The sequence below is a fragment of the Typopeltis vanoorti genome, chromosome 24, assembly GCF_054136105.1.
Source record: "Typopeltis vanoorti isolate ZY-2024b chromosome 24, IOZ_Tvanoo_1.0, whole genome shotgun sequence".
In the NCBI taxonomy this organism is placed as follows: domain Eukaryota; kingdom Metazoa; phylum Arthropoda; class Arachnida; order Uropygi; family Thelyphonidae; genus Typopeltis; species Typopeltis vanoorti.
In genome coordinates this window covers 12,247,123-12,274,521 of record NC_143572.1, presented here as the reverse complement: position 1 = coordinate 12,274,521, position 27,399 = coordinate 12,247,123, and the positions used below count along the sequence as shown (strand labels likewise).

General features: G+C 36.5%; 1 protein-coding gene across 1 annotated transcript in view; it reads left to right on the top strand.

The window, feature by feature from the left end:
- The window catches only part of LOC150092928 (cholesterol transporter ABCA5-like), a 640,434-nt gene that overhangs the window by 34,701 nt on the left and 578,334 nt on the right, over positions 1-27,399 (top strand). The window contains exon 3 of the mRNA XM_090414108.1: positions 19,068-19,294. Within this exon, the coding sequence (XP_090270234.1) occupies positions 19,068-19,294 (227 nt within the window). The remainder of the gene's footprint in view (positions 1-19,067; positions 19,295-27,399) is intronic.

The window sequence follows — 27,399 nt, the reverse complement described above, 5'->3', positions numbered from 1 at the left end:
TCAAATCCTCTTGCATGGCCACCACATCTGTACTATTACTAATAACCCTTCCCAGCTTCACATTATCTGCAAACAACTGAATATTCCCTTGCAATTCCATTGACAATGTCATTGATATAAAGGTTAAACAATACAGCTCCCAGTACTGAGCCCTGTGGAACCCCACTTCTGCTTCCTTAATATTGTCCCACCATACACAACTCTCTGATACCTATCAGACAGCCAATCCTGAATCCAGTTGACTAACCCAACATCCTCATGTGCTTTAACTTAAATATCAGCTTATCATGTGGCACCCTGTCAAATGCCTTCGCAAAATCCAAAAAAAAAAAAAAAATGGCAGAATATGCCTTTCCCTCATCAATTGCTCTTGTTGCTTTATTATAAAAGGCAATCATACTCTTGAGAGACACTTGTGACATTAAAATTGGGAATTATAGACACGTTAACACAAGAATATTTTAATGTTTGCCAAATATTTCAGTCTGAAATTAAGAGACTATCCTCAGTGGCTACATAGGACCAGTTTTTACAAGGTGGAATACCAACAATTGATCATTCAAAAGTAGAACGAGCTGTGTGATGTTACGTTGTTAAGCATTAAAGAGAGGAAAATAATTCACAATTTAATATAACAATCTTAATTTATAAATTCAATTAACGATAACATTAGACTAATGTAAGAATTAAAGGTCTCAATTAAAAAAAAAATTAATGTGTTATCTAGATTAAACTTTCCCATTTTTGATAAGGATATACAGTCATTTCAATTCAAGTTAGGGCATTGAAGTAAGGCCTCAGCACTCTCTTTGAATAGGTGTTTGAATTTATAGCAACATCTGTGTAGAAGGTGAGTCTTGGACCAGAGGATGTTGTCTCTATTCCGTGCTGTGCCAATCCAGACTTATCGGATTTGTTGTGAAGAATGTATGATTGATGTTCTTGTATTCTTTTTTCTATAGAGCGTCCTGTTTGTCCAAAGTACGACAAATTGCAGTTACAAGGAACTTGATATACACCAGGCAGAGACATAGTTGAGCTCTTTTCTTTAGACGAGGGGGGGAAATAGGTGGATATTTTGTTAATAGGGATATAAGTGACTGTTAAATCATATTTTTTCAGTTCCTTTGTAGCCACTGAGGATGGTCTGTTAGTTTCAGACTGAAATATTTGGCAAATATTAAAATATTCTTGTGTTAACATGTGTCTGTAATTCTTAAAAGGCAATCATATTACTAAAGCACCCCTTGACAAATCCATGTTGATTCTCACAGATAATCAACATTAATCTCATCTGTGCAATGCTGTATATAGTCCCTCACTCATTTCTCCAAGAACTTAACAACTACTGATGATACACAAACTGGCATATAATTAGACACTTCCAGTCTGCTACTGCCCTTATGCAATGGCACTGTCTCACCTTCCTTCCATTTCTTGGGTACCTTTCCAGTAGCTAGACTTTTATTGAAAAGCCAGGTCAAAGGAGGTTCTTTAGCATATTCTCTCAAAACCCATGGTGAAATACTATCCAGTCCCACAGCTTTACTGACATCTAGAGTACTCAGTATTTGAAACACACTCTCCTCTTGCACCTCTAAATCTAACCTGCCCTACCTCTCTAGTATTAAAACCTTCTTCTTGATGAAATACTCCAATAAAGTGCTCATTGAACAACTCCACTATGCTCTCTGCATCAGTCACTCTGTTCCCACTTTTATCCGACAATATCATTCTTCCAGAATGTGGAATTTCTCCTCCTACTGGCCACATAGCTAAAAAAATTCCCTTGGAATTTCTTTGGATCTTAGTGCCAATCTCTTCTCATATTCCATGATTTATTGTGATGATGATTATATGAGATGATAATGTGATGAATGATGACCATAATGATTTATTGTCAAGTAAAATTTACTTTCTTACAAAATGATAAAACTTGCTATAACTCGCCCTCATATTCTAGCACAGTGCACCTCAATTCTTCCCATTATGGTGGATACAGCAGAGCCTCATCAATGGGAGATAAATAAGCAAACCAAAGTTTCCACACAAAATACTTTCATGTCTTGCCTACATGTTTACTTGACTACCAGAGAGTATTTAGAGCTCTGTATGAAAAAGCCTATGTTTGATCTAGAGCAAATTTCTGGAATATGCTAACTTTCATCCCTTTTATTTAATGATAATGTGCAATTATCATTAAGTAAAACTACATTAAATAAAACTAAATTAAATAAAGCTATCTTCTTGAGTGACATGTTATCACTCAAGAAGATAGCTAGCTACCCACTGTAAATTAAATGCGAACTATTTTCAGCATACATAGTAATATCAAGAATATATTTCATTTCAAAGATATGTCTAAATGAAGATGGAGGGTGGGCAGGGGTTCACCGTACTTATTTATATTCTTTGCAAATACTATGATATATGCTAATGACTCATATTTTAAATCCTAGTGCATTCCATAAAAGGTTATAAACTTATTTTAAAAAAGTGGAAATTAAACAAAGAGTTTCTCTTAAAAAGAATAAAATATAAATTGAAAAGAAGTTATATTTCTTCTTAATTTTTTATTTTATTGCAAATGAAAAGAGTATTCCAAAGTTGAGGGGATTTGGGATTTACATTGTGTTAGTAGTTGTACCAGCGAGAAATAGTGTCCTGAGTGGAATAAGATATCAATTTTTTTTTTTTAGCAACTTTTTATATAGTGTATCTTTCTATACATTCACACTGTATAGAAAAATAAATTCCAATTTCAGAAAAATTGACATTTATGAAATGTTTCTTAATACCATACTCTCCCGCCCCTTATCCAACAGTTTGCTAGCCGTAGTTTCAGTTATCTGTCGTCAACCCTGGTCTGAAAATGTTAACTGGAAAATTCCAGAAATAAACAATTTATAATTACATCAACAAGGTGGATATTAGATCCAACATTATTTCAAAGCCGAATGTTTGTAGAAATTATGAGAGTTTCGTAAGTTGACCTGACGATGATATGAGAAAGATATGAGAATACAATCCCCGAGTTGCCATAGCTACTTAAGTCAAGTAGTACAACAGTTCTTGTGTTCAGGTAACCCTTATTTTAAATTAAACAATGGCCCCAACACAAGAATAGTAATGCTGGCAATTCGGATATGCCAAAGAGAAGCCGTAATGTGCTTCCTTTTAAGTGAAAAAGGTGAAAGTTCTCGACTTCATAAAATAATAAATAAATAATAATTATAACAATAAAACATATGCTGAGGTTGTTAAGATTTCATTCACTTTCCGATACCTTTTATTACAGTATTTTGTTATACTGTTATTTGCCCATCCACTTAATTGTTCTATTTTATTATTAATTATTATTGTTAATCTCTTAACAACAATAATTGATTGATTGATTGAGGTATGTATATATAGGAAGAAACATTGTATGTATAGGATTCGGTACTATCCATGGTTTCAGGTACCTGCAGGGTCTGGCTCCCACTGACAAGATCTCAACAACTGTCGAAACTGGTCTGGGTAGTGACCCCCCCCCCTCCCCCATAATGTATAACATCATACATGTCTGCTAGGAGATGTGTTTTATATTATGGGAAATACTAAGGATAGTGATCAGAGCTTACTCCACCTTTACTACGAGTTGCCCCTGTCATGAAAGGTTTGCTTACACTTGTATCTGCTGAAACTTTTCTAGTTTCTATATTCGGCATGAAACTCTTGTAGTTTCTCTATTCGACTTTGAAATAATGTTGGATTCAATGTCCACTTAATTTGAATAATTTTGTATCACCGAAGTGAAGCCTTTTGGCTCTCTTTTTTCAGTAATTCATACGAACATTTGTACAGTTCTGATACCATCTTTGTTATCCATCTCTGCACCCACCTTTTCCACAGTTAATTTATCCCTTTCAAATCCTGGGGAACAAATTTCAGAACAGTAGTGCAATTGTGGTCTGATCAGGGCTTTATACAATAGAATGACAACTCTTTTATCTCTACAGGTTAGCATCCTTCTCAGTATTGCAGCAATCCTCTGGGTTACCTTCACCATCTTTGCAATATTTTCCCTGAATTTCAGGTTTCTATCAATCATAACCCCAAATCTCTTGTCTCCCCAACTTCCTCCAGTACAGTCCCCCCCAACAGAGTATGCAGCCTCCCACTGATATATCCCAAACTTCAATATTTTACATTTAGCTGCATTAAACCAATACACCACCTATTCATTTGCCCATCTGTCCATTTTATTCAAATCCTCTTGCAGGACTACCACATCTGCACTATTACAAATAACCCTTCCCATCTTCACATCATCTGTAAACAACTGAATATCCCTCTGCAATCCTTTGTCAGTGTCATTGGTATAAAGGTTAAACAATACAGGTCCCAGTACTAAGCCCTGTAGGAACCCCCAAACCTTGTAATCTTCTGCCTCCTTGATACTGTCCCCCCACATACAGCACTTGGATACCTATCAGATAGCCAATCCCAAATCCATTTCACCACCATGACATCTAAGCCCACATGCTGGAACTTGAATATCAGCTTATCATGTGGTACCTTGTCAAATGCCTTTGTAAAATTCAAAAAAATGGCATAATATGCCTTTCACTCATCAACTGTTCTTGTCACTTTATTATAAAAGGCAAACATATTACTAAAACAAGAGCACTCATTAACAAATCAATGCTGATGCACACAGATAACATTACCCTCATCAGCCCAACACAGTAAATGATCTTTCACTAATTTCTCCAAATTCTTAACAACTACTAATGAAATACAAACAGGTCTATAGTTTGACACTTCCAGTCTGCTACCACCCTCATCTTACCTTCCTTCCACTGCTTGGGTGCCTTTCCCATGGCCAGACTTTAATTGAAAACCCAGGTCAACTGAGCTGTCAGTTCTTTAGCACATTCTTTCAAAACCCATGGAAAAATCCCACCCAGTCCCATTGCTTCAGTGAAATCCAGAGTACTCAGTATTTGAAACACATTCTCTTCTTGCACTTGTAAACCTCGAACCTGCCCTATCCCTCTATTATTAAAACCTACTTTTCCAAGATGAAAGACCCCAATAAAATGCTAATTGAACAACTCCACAATGTCATATGCATCAGTCACTCTATTCCTATGTTTATTCAACAATGTCATTCTTTCAGGGATGTTAAGTTTCTAGTGGGAAAGAGAAGAGGCACTTTTTAAAAAAAAAAAATTAATAATAACAATAATACTCCTGCATGTATGTTCTTCTTCCAAGTCAAAACCAACTGCAGGGGCAGAGATCTCATTTCAGCTCTAATGCTCTAATCAGCTCTTATGATGCCATGACGAAATCTGAAACTCTTGAACCTGGTGTTCCTTCTACCATTGTCTAAGGCATTTATTCCTCAAGAATTCTAGAAATTCTATTCCTTTATTACCATATGCAGTTTCCTCTTCCCAATTTATACAGCTGTAGTTAAATCTCCCATAACAATCATTTATATAACAATCAATGACATAACAATCAATAACAATCAATTCTTCTTGCACTTGACAAGCTGAACTGCCAAAACATCTCCTGCTCTTTACCTTCTATGTTCCCGGGCTTGTAGCAACATCCCACTAAATATACTGTCCTGCCCACCTCTACCTCACATCATATGTTTTCAAAACCATTGGTGCCATTGCCCACCAAATCTTCCAATCTGTGAGGACATAAGTCATCACTTATCATAAGCAGTACTCCACCACTGCAATTTTCTTCCTATTCTGTCAAAAAATTTATACCCTGCTACTTCTATTCCTGTCAGTATATCATTTGTCAACCATGTCTCAGAGATCCAAATAATCTTTGGACAGGCTGATGCTATCAGCACCACCAATTTATTTCCTTCATTCCGAATACTCCTTTAGTATAAAGGATTAAGGCTTTGTCACTGTTTCTATACCTATCATTATCCTCCTCCAGGCTCTACTGGCTTCAGCATTACCTGATGTATTCTCCCCTTTTCCTAAGCACCCATTCCCACAAGAAGCTATCCCTGCTACCATCCACCCTGATAATTCTAGTTTTCCTACATTGACACACTGATTTGTATTTCAAACCTCTCTTTCAACACATTCTGGCTATTATTCATTATTGATGGTCTTCTCTGCAGCTCTACATTGCTATACCTGGGCAACACACTCACTATCTTCCCTCTCTCAGTCTTCTTCCATATGCCCTCAAGCATGAACCTCAGATCTCTCATCACCCAATTCACACTGCCTCTCAAGTCATTCATGCCCACCATCACAATCATCTCATCCACCCTTTCACCTCACTATAGGATGTGCAAGATATGATGCCTGAGGAGTGTCTGCTGGAGGAACAATAAATAGTGTGACTATGGCAATCCTCAGGCATCCTATCTTGCACACCTCAGATCATCAAGTCTCCATATATCACACCTCTTACCACTTTGTTTCTCCTACTCTGATTGATTACCTATTCTTGCTTGACATTCATCCTGCCAATTAATACCAGCCGCATTGACATTGGCAGCCGCAGCTCAGTTTCCCAATGGCTTACCACGGAGCCTCCCCCCACTCCCCATTTAAGGGCTACATTTTACATAGCATACAGGATTTTGTGGTTTGTAGTGCTTGTGGCATGTATGCATCCCTACAGTTAGATGTGTGGCAGGTAAGAGATCAGGTAGTGCATGTTGGCAGAAAATGTAGAAAATGGGAAGAACTTTGTGATTTAGACATTAATATAGCAGACCTAGTAATAAAAGTAGTGAGTGTGCTAGGTTGAAAGATTGTGAAGTTTTCGAAGATGGTTAATTGGCAGGATGAATGTCAAGCAAGGTAGGTAGTTGCAGAGAGAGAGAGAGAGATAGATGAGCTGAAAGAAGTGGTATGTATCAGGAATGATTTGAAAGCATGAAAGATGAGATTAAGCAACTGGAAACAACGAATGCAAAGCAAATCAGAGTAGGGATGACAGAGTTATGAGAATGATAGAAGGGAAGAGAGTAGGAGAACTACTAAAAGAGAGAGAATAAGAGAAAGGGGGAGACATTGCTGGAACTAGGGTTGGATAGATGACGGGGGAACAGGTACGTGGTGGAAACTTCAAATAATGTTGGATCTAATATCCACTTTGCCAATGTAATTATAAATAGTTTATTTCTGGAATTTTCCATTTAATATTTTGAGACCAGGGTTGACCACAGATAACCGAAACCATGGATAGCGAACCCTTGAATAAGGATTTCATAAATGTCAATTTTTCTCAAGAAATGCAAAAATTGTTCAAATTGAAATTTACTTTTCTATACAGTGTGAATAAGATACACCATATAAAAGTCTCCAAAAAAATTGGCATCTTTTTCCACTCAGGACACTACTAGAATTTGTTGAGAAGAAATTGAGAAGAAATATAATTTCTTCTCAATTTATCTTTTATTCTTTCTAAGAGAACCTCTTTGTTTAATTATTTTAAATCCAATTGCATTCCATAAAAGGTTATAAACTTATTTTACTTTTGTAAAATAACTTTTATAACCTTTTATGGAATGCAATTGGATTTAAAAAATGAGTCATTAGCACGTATCATAGTATTTGGAGAGAATATAAATAAGTAAGGCGACCCCCCCCTTCCATCTTCATTTAGACATATCTTTGAAATGAAATATATTCTTGATTTACTGTGTATGTTGAAATTCCCTTCCATCTTCATTTAGACATATCTTTGAAATGAAATATATTCTTGATATTACTGTGTATGTTGAAATTCCCTTCCATCTTCATTTAGACATATCTTTGAAATGAAATATATTCTTGATATTACTGTGTATGTTGAAATTCCCTTCCATCTTCATTTAGACATATCTTTGAAATGAAATATATTCTTGATATTACTGTGTATGTTGAAATTCCCTTCCATCTTCATTTAGACATATCTTTGAAATGAAATATATTCTTGATATTACTGTGTATGTTGAAATTAGTTTGCATTTAATTGACAGTGGGTAGTTAGCTATCTTCTTGAGTGACGTTGTCTTACTGAGTTTTTATTTTATTTTATTTAATGATGATTGCACATTATCATTAAATAAAAGGGATGAAGGTTAGCATATCATATTCCAGAAACTTGCTCTTGATCAAACATAGGCTTTTTCATAGAACTCTAAATCTCTAAATACTCTCTAGTAGTCAAGTAAACATGTAGGCAAGACATGAAAGTATTTTGTGTTGAAACTTTTTTGCTTATTTATCTCCCATTGACGAGGCTCTGTTTTATCCACCATAATGGGAAGAATTAAGGTGCAATGTGCTAGAATAACATGAGGAATAACCTTGCCAAGCATGAGGGCAAGTTATAGCAAGTTTTATCATTTTGTAAGAAATTTAATTTTATTTGACAATAAATTATATTATTGTTTTTATCTTTTACCCAAGTGTGAAGTGAACAAAAAGTTACACGTGAAGTATTAATACTAGTCTACTTGTATATAGAAGTGATGACTTGACATTAAATTGCTCTAGTGTCCCATAATTCATAGCACACTTCATTTTGGATGCATAGGTTGCTGTTCAACATCAAACATGAGGATAAACTTCTTGATTGGAAGGCAGTTTCAAGCAGAGTTATATGGGCAAACTTCAAAATGGGAAAGTGAACAATGAAACTTATTTGTGCATACGGTCCCACAGGAAGGTTCTAAGAAGTTTCTAAGGAAGAAGCGAAGGAATTTTTGAGTCATCAGAGCAGGCAGCTAACATAAAGATAATGGAAAAGTGGTAGTTGTTGGAGATCTAAACAGCAGAATAGGAAGTGAGTCCCACATATAGAAATATTTTGGGAAAATTTGGAGAAAAGGGCAATACTAATAATAATGGTAAGTATCTGCTGGATTTCTGATCAGGATACAGACTAGTCAATATTAACACAATGTGTCCAACATAAAGATGTGCACATGTTCACATGGAAAGAAGTAATTATAAACAAAAAGATAGTGTTATCTTCATGACCGGTTCAGGATACAGGAGATACAGAGGATTTGAAATTGGAAATCACCATCACTTAGTTTTAAGTAGGATAAAACTGAATATCACATTGACAAAGAACGGTATATAAAAAAGGCTTAAAGTTGAGCACCTTTTGCAGGTGAACTGTAGACTCAACTATACAAACATTATTGAAGAAAGAATGAAACAGTTTGAAAACAAGAACCAAGCCCTGGAGTCTCAGTGGTAAACTCTGAAGAAACCATCGATTCATTAAGCTAGGTAGGCATGTGGTGAAGTTGTCTGCAAGTATAGAAGAATATTAACATTAACTGAAGGCAGAGTCAATATATAACTAGATTTATCTGTATTTATGCCTCTAATAATGAAAGTAACCAGACCAGTTTACTCAATATTTAGGTATTTACTGTTATTGTACACATCAGATCATAGTTATTGGTGACTGGAAGATGCAACTCTTGACAGAATAAATTCTGTCAAGATCATTCCGATCTATCAAGATCAGAATGATCTGTCATTCTGCAAAATGACATAAGATCATTCTGCAAAAACTTTAATCTACTTGACATATGGAGAAATAACAGCCCAGGAATATACTGAACCATGCATTTTCATTACCAAACTTGCACCAGGATTCAATTTTTCCTCAAACTCAACTTCATTACAAACAGATATATATACTCCAGATCCTAGTGACTCAGGCCTAGTCTACTTTTGTTCTTCCATAGAAAAATCCAGGACTCATGCTATGAATGTTTGTAAGTACTGTATATGTCGGCATATAAGACGACTCTCAAATACTACAGAAAACCACGAAATCATGGGTCGTCTTCTTCTTATTATTATTATTACACCTCCAGGGAGTCCAAAGACTCATCGAGAGAGGGCATCTACTCTACAACTCTTCATCTCATTACTCCACCAACCTTCATCATCTAACACCAACGCCATCTACCACCACTAGTACTTTCACAGACAATCACAAACATCCATGCCCACGGCAGGATTCGAACCTGCAGCCTTTTGGCTGGGGAGCAGATACGCTAACCACTCAGCCAACCAGGCCAGCAATTGGTGCATCAAACGAATTATTTTGCAAAACATAGCACCAAACAAAGTTTAAGCCTTGCCACTTACAGAGTAGCATTGGAATTAGTGAAAGCAAAAAAGCTTAGACATGAACTGGAACAGTCTGGCCTAGCAGAATACGCCATCCTGACCAAATATAGAATTAAGGTGATACAAATCCCTTGTTGTTCAACTACCAGTAAGCAAAACTCTAAGATCAAAAACTACGAATCTATGAGTTTCATATATACCGAAAAACTATTGGCGAATCCAAGTGTAAATGACCACTTGGTAGTACAACACAAAGGCAACTCGAAGCAAAGGTGGAGCAAGATCCCTCACTATCCTTGATATTTTCTCGTAATGTAAAAACACAGCCCCTAGGGGATGTAATACTGTAATTACATTATGAGGAGAGGTCACTACCCAGACCAGTTTCAACCTTTTTTGAGGTCTCATCAGTGAGTAGGTAGACCTGGAAGATAACAAGGTTTCAGTGAAAAGAACTTACATACCTTTACCCTTAATTATTATTAAGGATGCCAGAAAAATAGCTGTTTGGCTTTCAATTTATGTCAAATATACAGTTTTTTTAAAAAAGAAAACTAAGCTTTTACATAGAAGTAGATTCCTCATGGGGTGCTTAAGGGTCAAAGCTGTATAACTGAGAGGAGACCTCCACATAGCCTTTAAAGGAATGCGGAGAACCGACCAGGGCTTCTGACCTAATGTCCAATCCTCACCTTCTCGTGGTGCACCCTGTTGGGTATCTACTTGGATACTAAACGGACGAGGATGGGCTGGCAATTTGGGATTTAGCCAACCAAATTGTATTCTTATTGGTTAAACCAAAATATAGAATGATGGTACAACATGACAAAATTTCATGCCGGCTGGGGCGTCGCCCGGTTAAACAAGGCCCCCGTTGTTTTCGCCAGGGAACCAGGGCGAACAGCGAAAAGTCAGCTACTGGAACAAATCTGAAAATAAACCCCAACTCAACATCACCAGAGTTAAAGATCGGTACTATCAACGTAAGAAGCCTGAATGGCAAAGAAATGGAGTTAGCTGAGGAATTAGATAAGTACCAGATCGATATAATAGGGGTGACTGAAACAAAAAAGACCAAAACTGGTGAGATCTTTCTGAGCAATAAATACAAAATGTTATATTCAGGCAATGACAATCAAGGAAAAGAAGGAGTAGCCATAGTATTCAACACAAAATACGAGGCTAATCTTCTTGAATGGCAGTCAGTCTCAAGTAGAGTAATGTGGGCAAATATGAGAATGGGGAACTGGACAATGAGACTTATTTGTGCCTATGGCCCCACAGAAGGTTCTACTAAGGTAGAAGTGGAGGAATTTTTTGACGCTTTAGAAAAAGCAATTGACACAATGAAAAATGAAAAGTTGGTCCTTGTTGGGGATCTAAATAGCAGAGTAGGAAATGATTGTGAGACATACAAAAATATTTTGGGAAAATTTGGAGAAAAGAGCAAAGCTAATAATAATGGCAAATATCTGTTGGATTTCTGCTCAGGACATGGACTGGTTATTACTAACACCATGTTCCAACATAAAAATGTGCACAAATTCACATGGAGAGAAGAGGCAAGGAATAAGAAAAGTCTCATTGACTATGTTATTGTTGATGGTGATGTTTTCTCCTTGGTGCAGGACACCAGAGTGTACAGGGATTTGAAATTGGAAGTGATCACTATTTAGTCTTGAGCAGGATAAAATTGAATTTCATATTGAAAAGAATAACATGTAAGAAAGTTTTAAAGCGAATAAAAGTTGAGCAGCTCTCAGATGTGAGCTGTAGACTAAAATACACAAAGATTATTGAAGGAAAAATGAAAGAGTTTGAGAACAGGAATCAAACCTTGGAGATTCAGTGGCAAACTCTGAAGAAAACATTGATTGATTCTGCCAGAGAGGCATGTGGTGAGGTTGTTTGTAAGGATAAAAAAATCAGAACTCCTTGGTGGACACAGGAGGTTAAAGAGGCAGTGAAGGAAAAGAAGAAAGCATACCAAAAGTTCCTGTCAAATAAGTCAGCTTGTGCTCTTAGAGAATATAGAGACAAATGCAAGAATGCTAAACGCTCTGTAAAACTAGCTAAATAAAAGTCATGGGAGGACTTTGGCAAGAATATAGAAAATAAATATCAAGAAGGTGGCAAAATATTCTGGAGATTGTTGAAGAAGCTTAAGAATGGAGGAAAGAGTGCTATAAAAGGAATTAGAGATGATAAAGGTGACATGAAAACGGGAGAAAAAGATATCCTTGAAGTATGGAGTAATTACTTTGAAAAACTGCTAAATGAAACAAGCAGTGATAACAGCACAGTGGTAAAAAACACTGACCAGGCATGCAGTCAGGAATACATATCCATACTTGAAGTAGAAAAAGCCATCAAAGGCTTGAAATGTGGAAAGGCAGCAGGAGTAGATGATATTCGACCAGAAATGCTGAAGTATGGTGGTATAAGAGTCTTACAGTGGCTGCACTGCATAGTTCAGAAAGCCTGGACAGAGGGACGAATTCCCGATGATTGGAGTAGAGCTCTCATAGTACCCATATATAAAAAGGGAAATAAAACTGCATGTGAGAATTACAGAGGTATTTCCCTACTTAGTGTTCCTGGCAAGATCTATGCAAGTATACTTGAGAAACGGTTGAGAAGAATTGTGGAAGAAAAGCTTGATGAAGAACAAGCTGGATTCAGGCCAAATAGAGGCTGTCAGGATCAGATCTTCACTTTACGACAAATAGTCGAGAAAGCATGGGAATATAACAAAGATCTGTATTTAAGTTTTGTCGATCTGGAAAAGGCATATGACAAGGTGCCAAGAGAGAAGCTAGTCAATACGCTGCAGTTATATGGTGTCAATGGGACATTATATCAAGCTTAGTCTTTATTTGAGTTGTAAGTCAGCAGTTCGAATTGAAGGAAGTACAGGAAGATGGTTTAATGTTAAAACTAGTGTGAGACAAGGATGTACATTATCCCCTCTGTTATTCATTATCTATATGGATCACATTATGAAGGAAAGTGGTATTAAACATGATATCAAAATTGGAGATGTTAATGTCAGCTCTTTGCTTTATGCGGATGATGTTATACTTCTAAATAAATCCGCTACAAGTCTGCAAGATTCTCTGACTAAATTGAATAGCTGTTGTAATAGATATGGTATGAAGGTCAGCAATAAAAAGACAAAGACAATGAAAATAGGCAGAATCATTGAAAATGTCAACTGTGTTGTGAATGGAGAACCTGTGGAACAAGTAAAACATTTCAGCTATTTAGGCACGATTTTTACTGAAGATGGTAAATTAAATATAGAAATCGACAACAGAATCAGCAAAGCTGGTATGGTGGGAAGTCAATTGAATAAATTCATATGGAATAAGAGAGAAATTAGTCGGAACACTAAATTAGCTGTATACAAGACAGTGTTCAAACCAGTTTTAACTTATGGATCTGAGAGCTGGGTCAGAAGTAAAACACTTGACCAAAGACTAGAGACTTCAGATATGAGAGTCCTGAGAAAGATTATAGGCGTGAACAGATGGCATCAATGGCAGTATCATATTAAAAACGAGGATATTAGGAAAGAACTTGACATTGTCAGCATCCAAGAATGCGTTAGCAGAGCTAATCTCAGGTGGTATGGTCACTTAAACAGAATGGGCGAGGAAAGATTAGCAAAACAAGTGTTCTCTGCAGGTTGGCAGGAAAACGACCGAGAGGAAGACCAAGATATAGGTGGATTGATACGGTACAAAGTGCTTTAGACGATAGAAATATAAGATCTGATAATATTGGAGTGTTGACAAGTAACAGACTGATTTGGAGGAAAATTGTAGATAGGAAATTAATAATGATGTAATTTTTTTCATGTAGTACTATGATATCCTGTACACCCCTTGAGGGTACATGGCAGGAATTTGATGATGATGATGATGATGTAGATTCCTCATAGAGTGATTCCTTATATAAAGAGAGTTGTGAGACTTTTCTACACTGACCAAACTGAAACAGATCTGATGATCTTTGGTTATCCTCTTTATGGGAAATATTATTACATAATTTTTATGAAATTCATGATTATTATATTATTGTAATTTTTTAAAATTTTCGTTTATTTATTTACTTTTTTTATATATAATTGGCAATGTTACTGATTGTTTGTTGTCCTATTAACACTATGAGGTGCTTTTTGAAAATGATTCTTTAATTATTTTATATTATGTTCTATTTTCAATGTATTGAGGATGCCTATTATACATAGACAAAAATTTTCCATCTAATAAATTTATTCATTATTATTGTTATTATTATTAAGGGTCCATGAAGTCAAAAGACTCACCGTGGGAGGTTCTTTCTAAGAAACACAAGTCTAGCAAACTCATTGAGGGAGGTCCCTCCTAGGGAACACAAAGTCTATCATACCACTCCTTGAATGCATTGACCATTCTCACTCTCACCACTCTATCAGGCAATGCATTCCATGGTTTAACCATCCTCCATGCAAAGAAACCACTCCTCACCCTCTTTCTTACAGTTTCCTTTCGTAACTTCCAGGAATGGTCCCTTGTCATGACTCCATCCCACTGTTCAACCAAGCAAAAGAACTCCCCAGTGTCAACCCTGTAACCACCTCTCAACAGTTTAAAAGTCTCAATCATATCACCTCTCCTTCTTCTATCCACTAAACTCTGCAGTTCACACTCCCTCAGCCGATCCTCATAACTAACATTGTACAGTCCCGACAACCATCTTTGTTATCTGCCTTTGTACCCTTTCCACAGTTAATTTATCCCCTTCCAATCCCGGGGACTAAATCTCAGAACAATAGTCTAAGTGTGGTCTGATCAGAGTCTTATACAACGCAATGATAATCCTTTTATCTCTGCAGGTCAGTGTCTTTCTATTATTGCAGTAATCCTCTGTGTTACCTTCACCACCTTTGCAATATGTCCCCTAAATTTCAGGTTTCTATCGATCATCACTCCCAGATCTCTTGTGTCGTGACGTTCTATTTTCATGTTGTGTTCGAATCCGCCATCTTGTTACTAGTCACTTTCACCTATATAAACACAACTAATTGTAAATTGATCACTAATCCAAGGGTAGAGAAATTTCTATTATACTGCGCCACTCTATCCTTAAATAAGTCTATATGAAATAGTAGGATCAATTCAAAGTTAGTTAGCAGTCTTTTCATTCATTCAGGCCGAAGTATTTATTTTCTTTCTGGGATTCCCGCTAGATTCGAATTTTTGTGAACGGTGCAGTAAAAAGAAATTCAGGCAAATACAATGGTTGGATTAACAAATGAAACATTTAATACAGGTCATATAACACATACATAAATATTACTTCTAAATTCTTTATACTAGAAACAAGTCAAACATTAAGTCAAGATAATCACAATAGCACAATCTTTCAAGTCTTCACATGTACTTTCTCAGCTTCTGGGTTACAAAGTTTCTACACTTAATTAAATAAACAGAACATCCAATCTAGTCAGTTTTCACACAATTCTCAATCATGCTATAAGTTCAAAATATCACAGGCACAAACAGCTGAAAATATCTTTCAAACAGTTCTTATCTCCAACTCTCATTCACAAAGAGTTTCCACAGTTAAAGTAGCGTTAAGCATAGCGTAATTAACACACAATTGTTCAAGCATTGAAATAATACACTATGATAGAGCTTACCGGAAATAGTTCCTAGTACATCAATTATGTTGTGAGCAAACCTTTGGAACTTATTTATCTTACTTAATAAAAACACATCAACAGGACTTATCCACAGTTATACTTAAAGCACTATCAAACGCACTTCAGAATTCTAGACATCAATTACAGGGTACTTCAACTATCGTCGTTACCACTCATAAATTAATTAAAACGCTGAGAGGTTCCTTCGGAAATAAGCCACAATTCTAGAATAGCCGGATTCTTTCAGAATTCTTCCTTAAACGTCCAGCTTTATATTTTATCCAATTGTAGCATTAATTTCCCTTTTATTATTACTGCTGATTACACTTTCAGCTAACTAGAAAATTCGTTTCGTCCTTGCTTACTTATAAAAAAAATATCCACTTAACTCCTACCCTTAAGAACCTTTTATTTACTTCTACTTCTCTAGTTTATGCCCTTACTACTTTTTTCATCCAAAATTCTGTTCCGACTCTCTCACTTCGTATACATTTTCTCTTCTTATTTAGCCCACGCTCTCCTCCACTCGCGCTCGTTTATTTCACACGTCTCTATGACAACCGATAGACGTAAACATTCTCGCGAATGTTACATTAGGCTATACAACTACATTGAGTTATTACATAACATCAAGCTTTCACAAAACAGGAATAATTAGAATATTTGCTTTTCAATAAATGCGTAGTTAAATTACAAATATAAGTTCTTACAATATTGACATAACAATAAATAAAATAGCTTAATAATATTTAATACAGAACCTCTTTATCATTAACACTTTCTTTTGATTAAATAATTAAAAACTTGATATAATTAAGGCAGTTATATGATATCAATTATAATTTATGTCATTTACATTAAATAATATTTACAAATATAGTTCTTGTGACGGAAAATCATGTTAGATTCTGAATCAATTAATAATCACTCTAATATCTACATAATCAGAATCCAACACTTGTTTCCCTGCTTCCTCCAGTTTAACTCCTCCCATAGAGTGTGCAGCATCCCATCGATGTGTCCAAAACTTCAAGACCTTACATTTTGCTGCACTAAACTAATACCCCATTCATTTGCCCATATATCTAGCTTATTCAAATCCTCTTGCAGGGCTACCACATCTGCTATTATTAATAACTCTTCCCAGCTTCGCATCATCCGCAAACAACCGAATATCCCCTTGCAATTCATGGACAATGTCATTGATATAAAGTTTTAATAATATAGGTCCCAGTACTGAGCCCTGTGGAACCCCACTTGTAACCTTCTGCCTCTTTGATATTTCTCCACCATACACAACTCTCTGATACCTATCGGACAGCCATCCTGAATCCAGTTGACCAATCTGACATCCAGACCCATGTGCTGCAACTTGAATATCAGCTTATCATGTGGCACCCTGTCAAATACCTTTAATAAGTCTAGGAAAATGGCAGTATATGCTTTTCTCTCATCTAATGTTCTTGTAATTTTATCATAAAAGGCTAGCATATTACTAAAACAAGAACGCTCCTTCACAAATCCATGTTGACTCTCACTGATAATATTACCCTCATCTGCCCAATGCTGTATATTGTCCCTCACTACTTTCTCCAAGATCTTACTAACTATTGATAACACATAAACTGGCCTATAATTAGACACTTCAAGTCTGCTACCACCCTTATGCAATGGCACTATCTTACCTTCCTTCCATTCCGTGGGCATCTTTCCTGCAGTCAGACTTTCATTGAAAAGCCAGGTCAAGGGCACTGTCAGTTCTTTAGCACATTCTTTCAAAACTCGTGGTGAAATACCATCCAGTCCCAAAGCTTTACTGATATCCAGAGTACTCAGTATCTGAAACACACTCTCCTCCTGTACCTCTAAACCTCAAACCTGCCCTATCCCTCTAGCATTAAAACTGACTCCTCCAGAATGAAATACTCCAATAAAGTGTTCATTGAACAATTCCACTATACCCTCTGCATCAGTCACTCGATTCCTTTTTATCTCACAATAGCATTCTTCCACAGTCATTTCTCCTCCTACTGGCCACATAACTAAAAAATTCCCTAGGATTTTCCTTGGATCTAAGGGCCAATCTTTTCTCATATTCCAGTTTCGCCTTCCTTACCATACTAGTCACTCTTCTGGCCTGTGTCTTATATTCTTCATGCATCTTCTCTTCACCTGTCTCCTTATATATCTTCCATAGCCACTTTTGTACATTTTAGTTTTTGTGTGCTGCTATCCTGTAAAGGCAGGATTTATCTTGGAGGGATACACGTGGTAAGCTCCCTGTGAAGTTGATCAAATATAGTTATTTAATTCAGATGATCCTTTGCTCTATTTGGGAGCAAATAGAAATATCAGCCACTTTCTTTACTTTTTGTTAGCTTGTGAAACGTATTTGGATGCATCTGTAGAGTTCTACACGTGTATATCTTATCAAAGAAGAAATCATATTCTTACCCTCCCCTCCCCGTCACCAGTGACTAATATTACCTTTGGAAAATATGCAAACATGGAACAATTAAATCTACCACCAGAACTCTTTGCCAATTTGATTAGGCCTTTCACAGCTTGATATCTAAATTCCTTCCTTTAGAATTATTTAGAGAATTCAAAGTTTTCCCATCTCTGCTGTTCATCTCTTGTATAGTTAGTTTAAGTAATGGCTGCATCAAAACATGTTTGATGCTCCCTTTTGTTTATCTTTGAATTTTTTTACATCCATTTATAACGAGAAAAAGTTATTTTCCAAAATGAGTAATGTGGCATTGGTATGGAAAGTTCTACTCATTTACAATTTCTGGACGATGAAGGACATCTTGAGGCAGGACAAGCCTGACACCTCATAACTAGCTTTAGGTGGTCAAGATCAGGTTCATCCAGACAAATAAGAGGTGGTAATAATCAACCTGTGATATGAACATTATTATTGAGGCCTTAACTTAGAGACCAGTGATGTATATAAATGAAGTGATGACCCTCCATAAAGATTGAAAATCAGTTTTGTTAACCCCATGTTATTTTTAGAAGATAACATAGTTTACTTTGATTATGCTTTTGTTTTGTATTTTGAATGTGAATTCTCATATTATGTAAATGTGAATTCTCATATTATGTAAATGCGAATTCTCATATTCTCATCCCACCTAATTTTGAAGAATATCTGAATATTTGTCTATAATATTTTTTATATCATTTGCAAATAATATATATGTGGGAATTTTTTTAATCTTTTTTAAATATTTTTATATTTTAATCAGATGTGGTCCAAGAACTCAGATATATTTGTTCCATCTGCAAAATTGGAGTTGTTTCCTAAAAGTAATTATACTGCCACTAATATGCAATGGAGAGCTCTTGCACCATTATATCTTGCCCTCAGTTTTTCTCCCTTTGTTTGTATGCTAACAGTACTCATTGTTATTGAAAAGGAGAAAAAGATTAAAGAAGGAATGTTAATGATGGGTATGATGCCATCAGCATACTGGTAAGAGAATTTGATTTTTGTCTTCTTTCATACAGCATGTTGTCATAATATTTTCTATCTTAGATTTTTAAGTGTGTTCTACAGCTCTGTTCTTCAACCTGAAATTTCCTGGCGGTCCGCCAAAAATTTCTCCCAATCATGTAGCGGCTACATGATTCGGGTGCTACATTGTTGCACAGTGAGCGGGATGCTGCATGTGACAATGTAGTGCCCGAAGTATGCACCCATTGAATGCCAGTATCGCGTCAGCTTGCCTGTCGATGACATATCGCAAAAATTCTTATTTTATCATGCTCATGTATATTGTTTTCTAATATTGTGTTGTGGTATTTCAGAAAACAAGTTATTTCTTTCGTAAAATTTGAAACCCTACAAAATGGAGACAAAAAAAGTCAAACAGCAAAACCTTTTAACCTTCTTTATTAGAGGCAAGGACAATATTCAGGAGAAAAGTAGTGATGGTACTGAAAGTATGGCAAGTACTAGTGCTTTAAGTTTAGAAGAAACAAAGAAAAAGAAATATCTTGATACTTCGGAATGTGCAATACAAACCAAAAAAAGAAAAGGAAACTTTGTTAGGCATTTCGATAGGGACTATTTAAAGCTTGGTTTCATTGTAATGTAACCCCTGGCAGTGAACTATCGCCATGACCTTTGTGAGTAGTATGTTCCGAAATTCTGTCAAATAACGGTATGAAACTTTTCAAACTTGCTCAACGTTTGCATTCGAAGCATAGAGATTTTATTGATAAGCCACTGGACTTTTTTCAAAGATTATGTGACCAGATGAAAAGTCAGAAAAGTCAGATAGAAAGTTGCTGCTTCGAACATCTTATTTAGTTGCTCTTCGAATAGCTAAAATGAAAAAACCATTTACTATTGGTGAGGAGTTAGTAAAGCCTTGCATCTTCAATGTCGTATGAGGAATTTTGGGTCCCCAAGCCACTAAAAAACTGACTTGAGGAGAAGAGAGAATTCTTGAGAGAAGCAAGTTGTAGAGGGATAAAGAAATCGAAATGTTTCGCAATTCAACTTGATGAATCAACTGACTTGAGTAACCATGCTATCCTATTTTGTTTCGTGAGGTATAGTGAAGATGAAGACTTAAGGAAAGAACTTCTTTGTTGCCTTGACTTACTTGGACAGACCACTAGTTCAGAGATATTTAATGCTCTTGACAGGTATTTTCAAGCACAAGGCTTAGACTGGAGCAAATGCGTCAGAGTGTGTACGGACGGTGCTGCAAGCATGACTAGACGTCGCTCAGGAGTAGTTGCAAAAATAAAGGAAGTCGTGCACCCAGAAGTTTTGTCCACTCACTGTATGGTCCACCGGCTTCCGGTGGAAGCTGCAAAGAAGCTTTCTACTGAACTAAACACTGATGAATGACGCAGTGAAGATCATTAATGAAATTTGTAGTTGAGCTATAAACTCCAGACTATTCGTGACACTGTATGAGAGTATGGATTCACACCACCAACATCTCCTTCTCCATGCAGAAGTGAGGTGGTTATCGAGAGGAATGGTTCTTGCATGCCTTTTTGAACTGAGGGAAGAAGAAAAGCAGTTTCTGTGAGAGCAAAAATCTGACCTAGTAGAGCCTTTGAGGTTACTCAAAGGCTCTACTAGGTCAGATTTTTGAGGATTGGGTGGCTAAGCTTGTGTATATGGCAGACATATTTAGCCTTCTTAACGACCTTAATATTTCTCTTCAGGGGTCTTGTACAAATATTTTTACACTGAGAAAGAAATAAAATGGATGCATTCAAAAAGAAGCTGGCTCTTTGGGATAGTTGTGTACAAGAGGAAGATATAGAAATGTTTCCACTTTTGGGAGAATTTTTGATTGCTGCTGGTGTCAACAAGAGAGTCATAATCAACATAATAAGTCAGCATTTAAGGGTGCTAGCTGAAAACTTTAATAATTATTTCCCTGAAAATAAGGATCCTCGTAAAGGTAACCTCTGGATTAATAATCCCTTCTTGGAAGATATAAAATCATGCACACTTGATCCTCGTGAAAAAGAAAAGCTGATCGAGTTGTCTTCTGATGTCACTTTGGTGTTCAGACATAAAATGCAATCATTGTCTCAATTTTTAATATCACTCGAAAAAGAATATCCATCTCTGAGTTATATAAAGCTCTCAAATTGTTGATCATTTTTTTAAACTTCCTATTTGTGTGAAAAGACTTTTTCAGCCATGTCAGTAATAAAAACCAAACAGAGAAATCGAATGGCTGTTATTGCAGCACTTCGTCTCTCAGAAATAATGCTCCAGTCACGTATATCAAATTTTCTAACTTCTAAGCAGCAGCAGATGTCGCAATAACTAAAAATTGTAATTTTATAACATTGGTTTATTGGTTTATGTTTTTGTCTTAGCCGTCAGCCGGTCTGCAAAATATTTCTCCTATTTTCCCCGGTCCACAGGTGTAAAAAGGTTGAAGAACGCTGTTCTACAGTAGTATTGTGTTTTTTGCATATATAGTACTTGGTGCGTGACTGGCTTTGAAACATGTTTTGGTTTGTTTCTTCATCCCTCTACTACTCTTCAGTACACAGTGGTGTATGATCAGAGTTTAATTTCTCATATCCTTGTGTAGTCAACAAGTCTTTTAAAAGTTTGTTGAAACTTGGAAAAAATCCAGCATTCAGTAATTTATTTTTTGATACAAAAATATGAGTGGTATTGCAAATCACTGCTGATTACAAGGTCTTTATGGCGATGTAACTGTAGATGTAAGTTACTGTACCTCTACAGGTACTTCATTAAGTGAGATGAACAAAGAAACATAATGACAGATCTGACATTAATGACCACTCACAAAGTGAGTGGCTAGAAGATACTACGTTAATTTCCATAAGCAGTAAGCTGAGCATTTGATAATTGAAAATCAGGGAATAAGTTCTGAAAATCACCAGTACTGAAATTGAACATTGGATTAATAGAAGTCAACCAAATCACTGTAGCAGTTATCAAAAAGTCTCTATTTGAATTTGTGGAACATCCTCCTTTCACTCTGGACTTCACTCCATCAGACTTCTGTTTATTTCTTAAACTGAAGGTATCTGTGTATCCATCTGTGTAATGGTAATCATTCTATCACTTTCACCAACCAATATCATCCTTTCATAATCATTCTTTCTCACTGGCCACATATCGAAATGATTCTATGGGATATTTTTTGGCCTTATTAGCTAATTGCTACTCATACTGCAATTTTGCTAGTCTTTCTAAGCAAGTCACTTTCCTAGCATGGCCTTTGTATTCCTCATGCAACAGATTACTTCTCATTTATTCTGCCTCCATAATACCCTCTTTATCCAGATTGTGTGTTTTACTCATTCATTTCATACCTTAATTAAAGCCTTCTGATCTTTGAAATGCATACAGACATTGCCACTGCTAAATAGTTGTTGAATACCTAAGTTGCACTGACCTCCTTCTTACCCAGTTCGTCATTTCATGATATAGCTCTAAGCTGTCTCTTGAGCTTGCATAATCAACAGCTTTGTAGTTTCACATATATTCTTTCTTCATGGTAGGTCTCACATAGCTGGTTACTACTCAAGTACCCCATGCCCACTCTTACCAGCTGGAGGGAGATGACAAAATCCAAGACCCTCAAAACTTGTGCTCCCTCTATTTCATATTGCATTTGTTGTCCCTCCAAAACTCAGGAAATTAATTTTCTCCCCCAGATGCCATCTCTTTATTCCAATCTATATTACCATACTTAAAATCACCTAATTATGAAGGAATGTGGTATTAAACCTGATATCAAAATTGGAGATGTTAATGTCAGCTCTTTGCTATATGCGGATGATGTTATACTTCTAAATAAATCCGCTACAAGTCTGCAAGATTCTCTGACTAAATTGAATAGCTGTTGTAATAGATATGGTATGAAGGTCAGCAATAAAAAGACAAAGACAATGAAAATAGGCAGAATCATTGAAAATGTCAACTGTGTTGTGAATGGAGAACCTGTGGAACAAGTAAAACATTTCAGCTACTTAGGCACAATTTTTACTGAAGATGGTAAACTAAATATAGAAATAGACAACAGAATCAGCAAAGCTGGTATCGTGGGAAGTCAATTAAATAAATTCATATGGAATAAGAAAGAAATTAGTCGGAACACTAAATTAGCTGTATACAAGACTGTGTTCAAACCAATTTTAACTTATGGATCTGAGAGCTGGGTCAGAAGTAAAACACTTGACCAAAGACTAGAGACCGCAGATATGAGAGTCCTGAGAAAGATTAGAGGCGTGAACAGATGGCATCAATGGCAATATCATATTAAAAATGAGGATATTAGGAAAGAACTTGACATTGTCAGCATCCAGGAATGCGTTAGCAGAGCTAATCTCAGATGGTATGGTCACTTAAATAGAATGGGAGAGGAAAGATTAGCAAAACAAGTGTTCTCTGCCAGGTTGGCAGGAAAACGACCCAGAGGAAGACCAAGATATAGGTGGATTGATACAGTACAAAGTGCCTTAGACGATAGAAAGTAAGATCTGATAATGTTGGAGTCTTGACAAGTAACAGACTGATTTGGAGGAAAATTGTAGATAGGGAGTTAGTAATGATGTAGTTTTTTCATGTAGTACTGTCATATCCTGTACACCCCTTGAGGGTACATGGCAGGAATTTGATGATGATGATGATGATGATGAAATCACCTAAAATGCTCATTCTTTTCTTATTCTCTAGGATAATTTACATATGCATTTCCTTATCACTGCCATCCTCTTTGCCAAGCCTGTAATAATATTGAACTAAATATTCATCCTGCCCTCCTCTTCTTCACCCCATACTGCCTCAGAACGACGACCACTATTTCCCACTTTCATTTCCACCTTGCATGAGCATAACTCCTCTGCTGTCATCAACAGCATCCCTACTTTCTGTTCTTTCTCATTGTCGTCATCTGAGCAATTCAGGTATAGGTTTTTATGTTCTGTTCCTGCTCTGCATATAAAGTTGATCTTTCCATCTTAATCTTAGATGTCCATGGTCTCTTATAGAAATAAAAATAGACAATAGAAGAGCAGGATGTCCACAGACGTCCTGCTGTTTCTATTATCTTGAAAAACATCATACACTCCCATCTCTCTCTCTCTCTCTCTCTTCCTCCCAGGACATCATTCCCATCCAACCTTGTTTTTGCTTGTTCTGACAAGATATGGCTCCTTCTCGCTCTTGGCCATTCCTTGCTATCATCTCTCCCCCCCCAGTCACATAATTTTTTCTGAATTCAAATGCTACTCTTGCATCTCAGCCTATCCCATTCACTACTGATTCCAGCATTCACCATTCTCATGCAGCACCTCTTTGTCAACTCCAGCATCCCAATTTCCCTATCTTTTTTGCATTCTACTTCTTTTATTCTTTTTGCATCTCCATTTACAAACACTCATTCACTTTCTTCTGCCCTACTTACCTGCCCTTCTGTATTATCTCCTACTTTCTCAGATCTTCTGCTGCTCACCATTGTCATTACTCTCTCTTGCTTCAACATTTTATTTACTCACACTTAAACAATGTGTTAATGCAGTTAGTTCATCACTCTTATACAATTCCATCTGTCCCTTGAACTTGTCCCAAAGTCTTGAACTTCTCAGCTCATCACTGTCATACCTTGATGACACACTCACTACCTTTCTACCACACTGTTGTATTTTATTGTTTTTACTACCACTACCAACTCTCTTGCTTGCCTTACCCTGCATATCCATCATGTCTATTCACTCTTCCTTCTATAAGCTCTATTATCACTCTATTCATTCTCCTCCTAGAAAACAAACCTTGTGCACTCTCACTCACCATACCTCAAATCATCAAATTGCCATAGAATTCCACTTGCAAATCATCCCAGGCCATCTTCACTACTGATTGGTAATGAGACACCAATTATTATATCAGAACAAAGAACTATATTTGGAATTGTCAATTACAGATTCAAAATAATCTCCATCCAATGCCACACAATGTTTACATCTGTCTAGTGAACATTGTCTGAGAGTGAATACAGGTGTTTGAAGGAATGGTGGAAGTCCTGAATGGGAACCTCCTTCATTGTGTGGGTCTCACCACATTCGATGTTTCAATGTCACTGAAGCGCTCCCCCTTTCAAGACACACTTCATCTTTGAGAAAAAGGAAAAAGTCTGCAGGAGCCAAATCTGGTGAATGGGGATGATGTTTGATCACACGGATCAGCTTTGAAGTCGGAAACTGCTTCACAGGCAGTGCACAGTGCACGGATGCATTGTCGTGCAACAGAAACCAATTGTTGCAGAACAGTTCTTTACTGACATGTCGTATGCAGACATACAAATGTTGCATTACTCCTAAATAAAACTGACTTTTCACAGTGGTGTCCCTAGGAACAAATTCAAAGTGGATAATTCCAGTAGCATCAAAAAAAAAAGAAAAAAAATGACCATTATCTTGACACGTGATTTTTGCAACCTGACTTTCTTCTACTGGGGAGATGTTGCATGCCATTCCATGCTCTGGTGTTTCATTTCCAGATCAAACTGAAAACACCAACTTTCATCACTAGTGACAATTCTTTGCAACACATCACAATCTTGATCAACTGTATGGATGAAACTTTGACAACGTGCAACCCGGTGCTCTCTCTCTCTCTCTCTCTGTTCATGTGTCAAAGTGTGCAGTAAACCTCAAACAAATCTCCTCTTGTGCAGATCTCTTTCTAAGATTAATCTAGCCATTTCCTTACCACTACCACCAAGCTGTGCAGTGAGTAGTACATATTCATCCTTCAGAGACTCCATCCCCTCTTTAAACATTGAAAACCAGCAGAATACTTGCTGGTTTTCAATCATCAAAGACAGTTCATTGTCATAAACTTTTTTTTTTATGTCTTGGTACACTTCTGTAGCAGTTTTTCCTATTTACAGTAAAATTTTATCACAGCTCTTTGCTCCATGACACAACTTCTGACATGTTCCACTCACATACTCTTACTACAATAGTTGCCACATGAAAACCACTGCAACGCCCAACTTGAAAGTTGCACCTGCAATTACAACACACTCTTGTGGTAAAAACTATAAACACATTTGTTACTTTATTCAAAGGTCTGTCCTGTAAAAAATCAAATCAATATCATTACTTAACAGGCACACTTTGTACACTTCATCTCTTGCCTCATCTTCACCAACTCAACTTTCAAACCTTTAATTATTTTTTCACAGTCATTCACAATTACTCTCTTACCATCATCTACCCTATCTTAATGTCAGCTGCATCCTTTTTTCCATTGTCATTCTTGCATACTACCTTATCATCAGTTCAGTCAGGCACACTTTCTTGTTTCACAATATCTAACAATCAGTTAATCAGTCACACTCTCTTGCATTCACATTATCTTGAAGTTAATCAGTCAGCCACTCATACCCTCTTGCTTTGACACAATGCGCCATCCATTATACTTTCTTCCTAGCATGCTGTCTTACTGTCAGTTGAACTCTCTTTCATCCTCTTAATCTTGCTACTTTCATACCTTCATTCACCATCTCTCTCTCTTTCTCTCTCTCTCTCTCTCTCTCTCTCTCTCTTTCTCTCTCTCACTTTCCCCATCTGCTGCTACTGCTCACATTATTGTGCTTACACACTGCCTTTCATCCTTTTTTTAACATTGTTTACTCCATGTTCTCTATTCTTATTCAAGAAGGCCTCATAGCCCTTAGCATGTCACACTTCCTATTTATCCATACTCACTCACATCTCTTATTCAACATCTTAACATACACATTATCAACATGTCACCATGCATACATATTGTATTCAGGACAGTGTATCATCATTGAAGAATTGACTCTATTCACATTATTCGTCTTTCACACTTATACATAATGACCTCACTCTCACTGCCATTTTATCTAGTATCATTGACTAAGGAACACATAGAAATTAATTTAATGTATAGTGTAAAAAGTCAAATAAACACCACATATCAATCCTAGCTATTGCATTGTGAAATTTAATTTAATTCTGTTTGATCAAAAACACAGTAAAAAAAAATTCAACTTATATTGCTGCAGCCTATAAAACCACCATCAT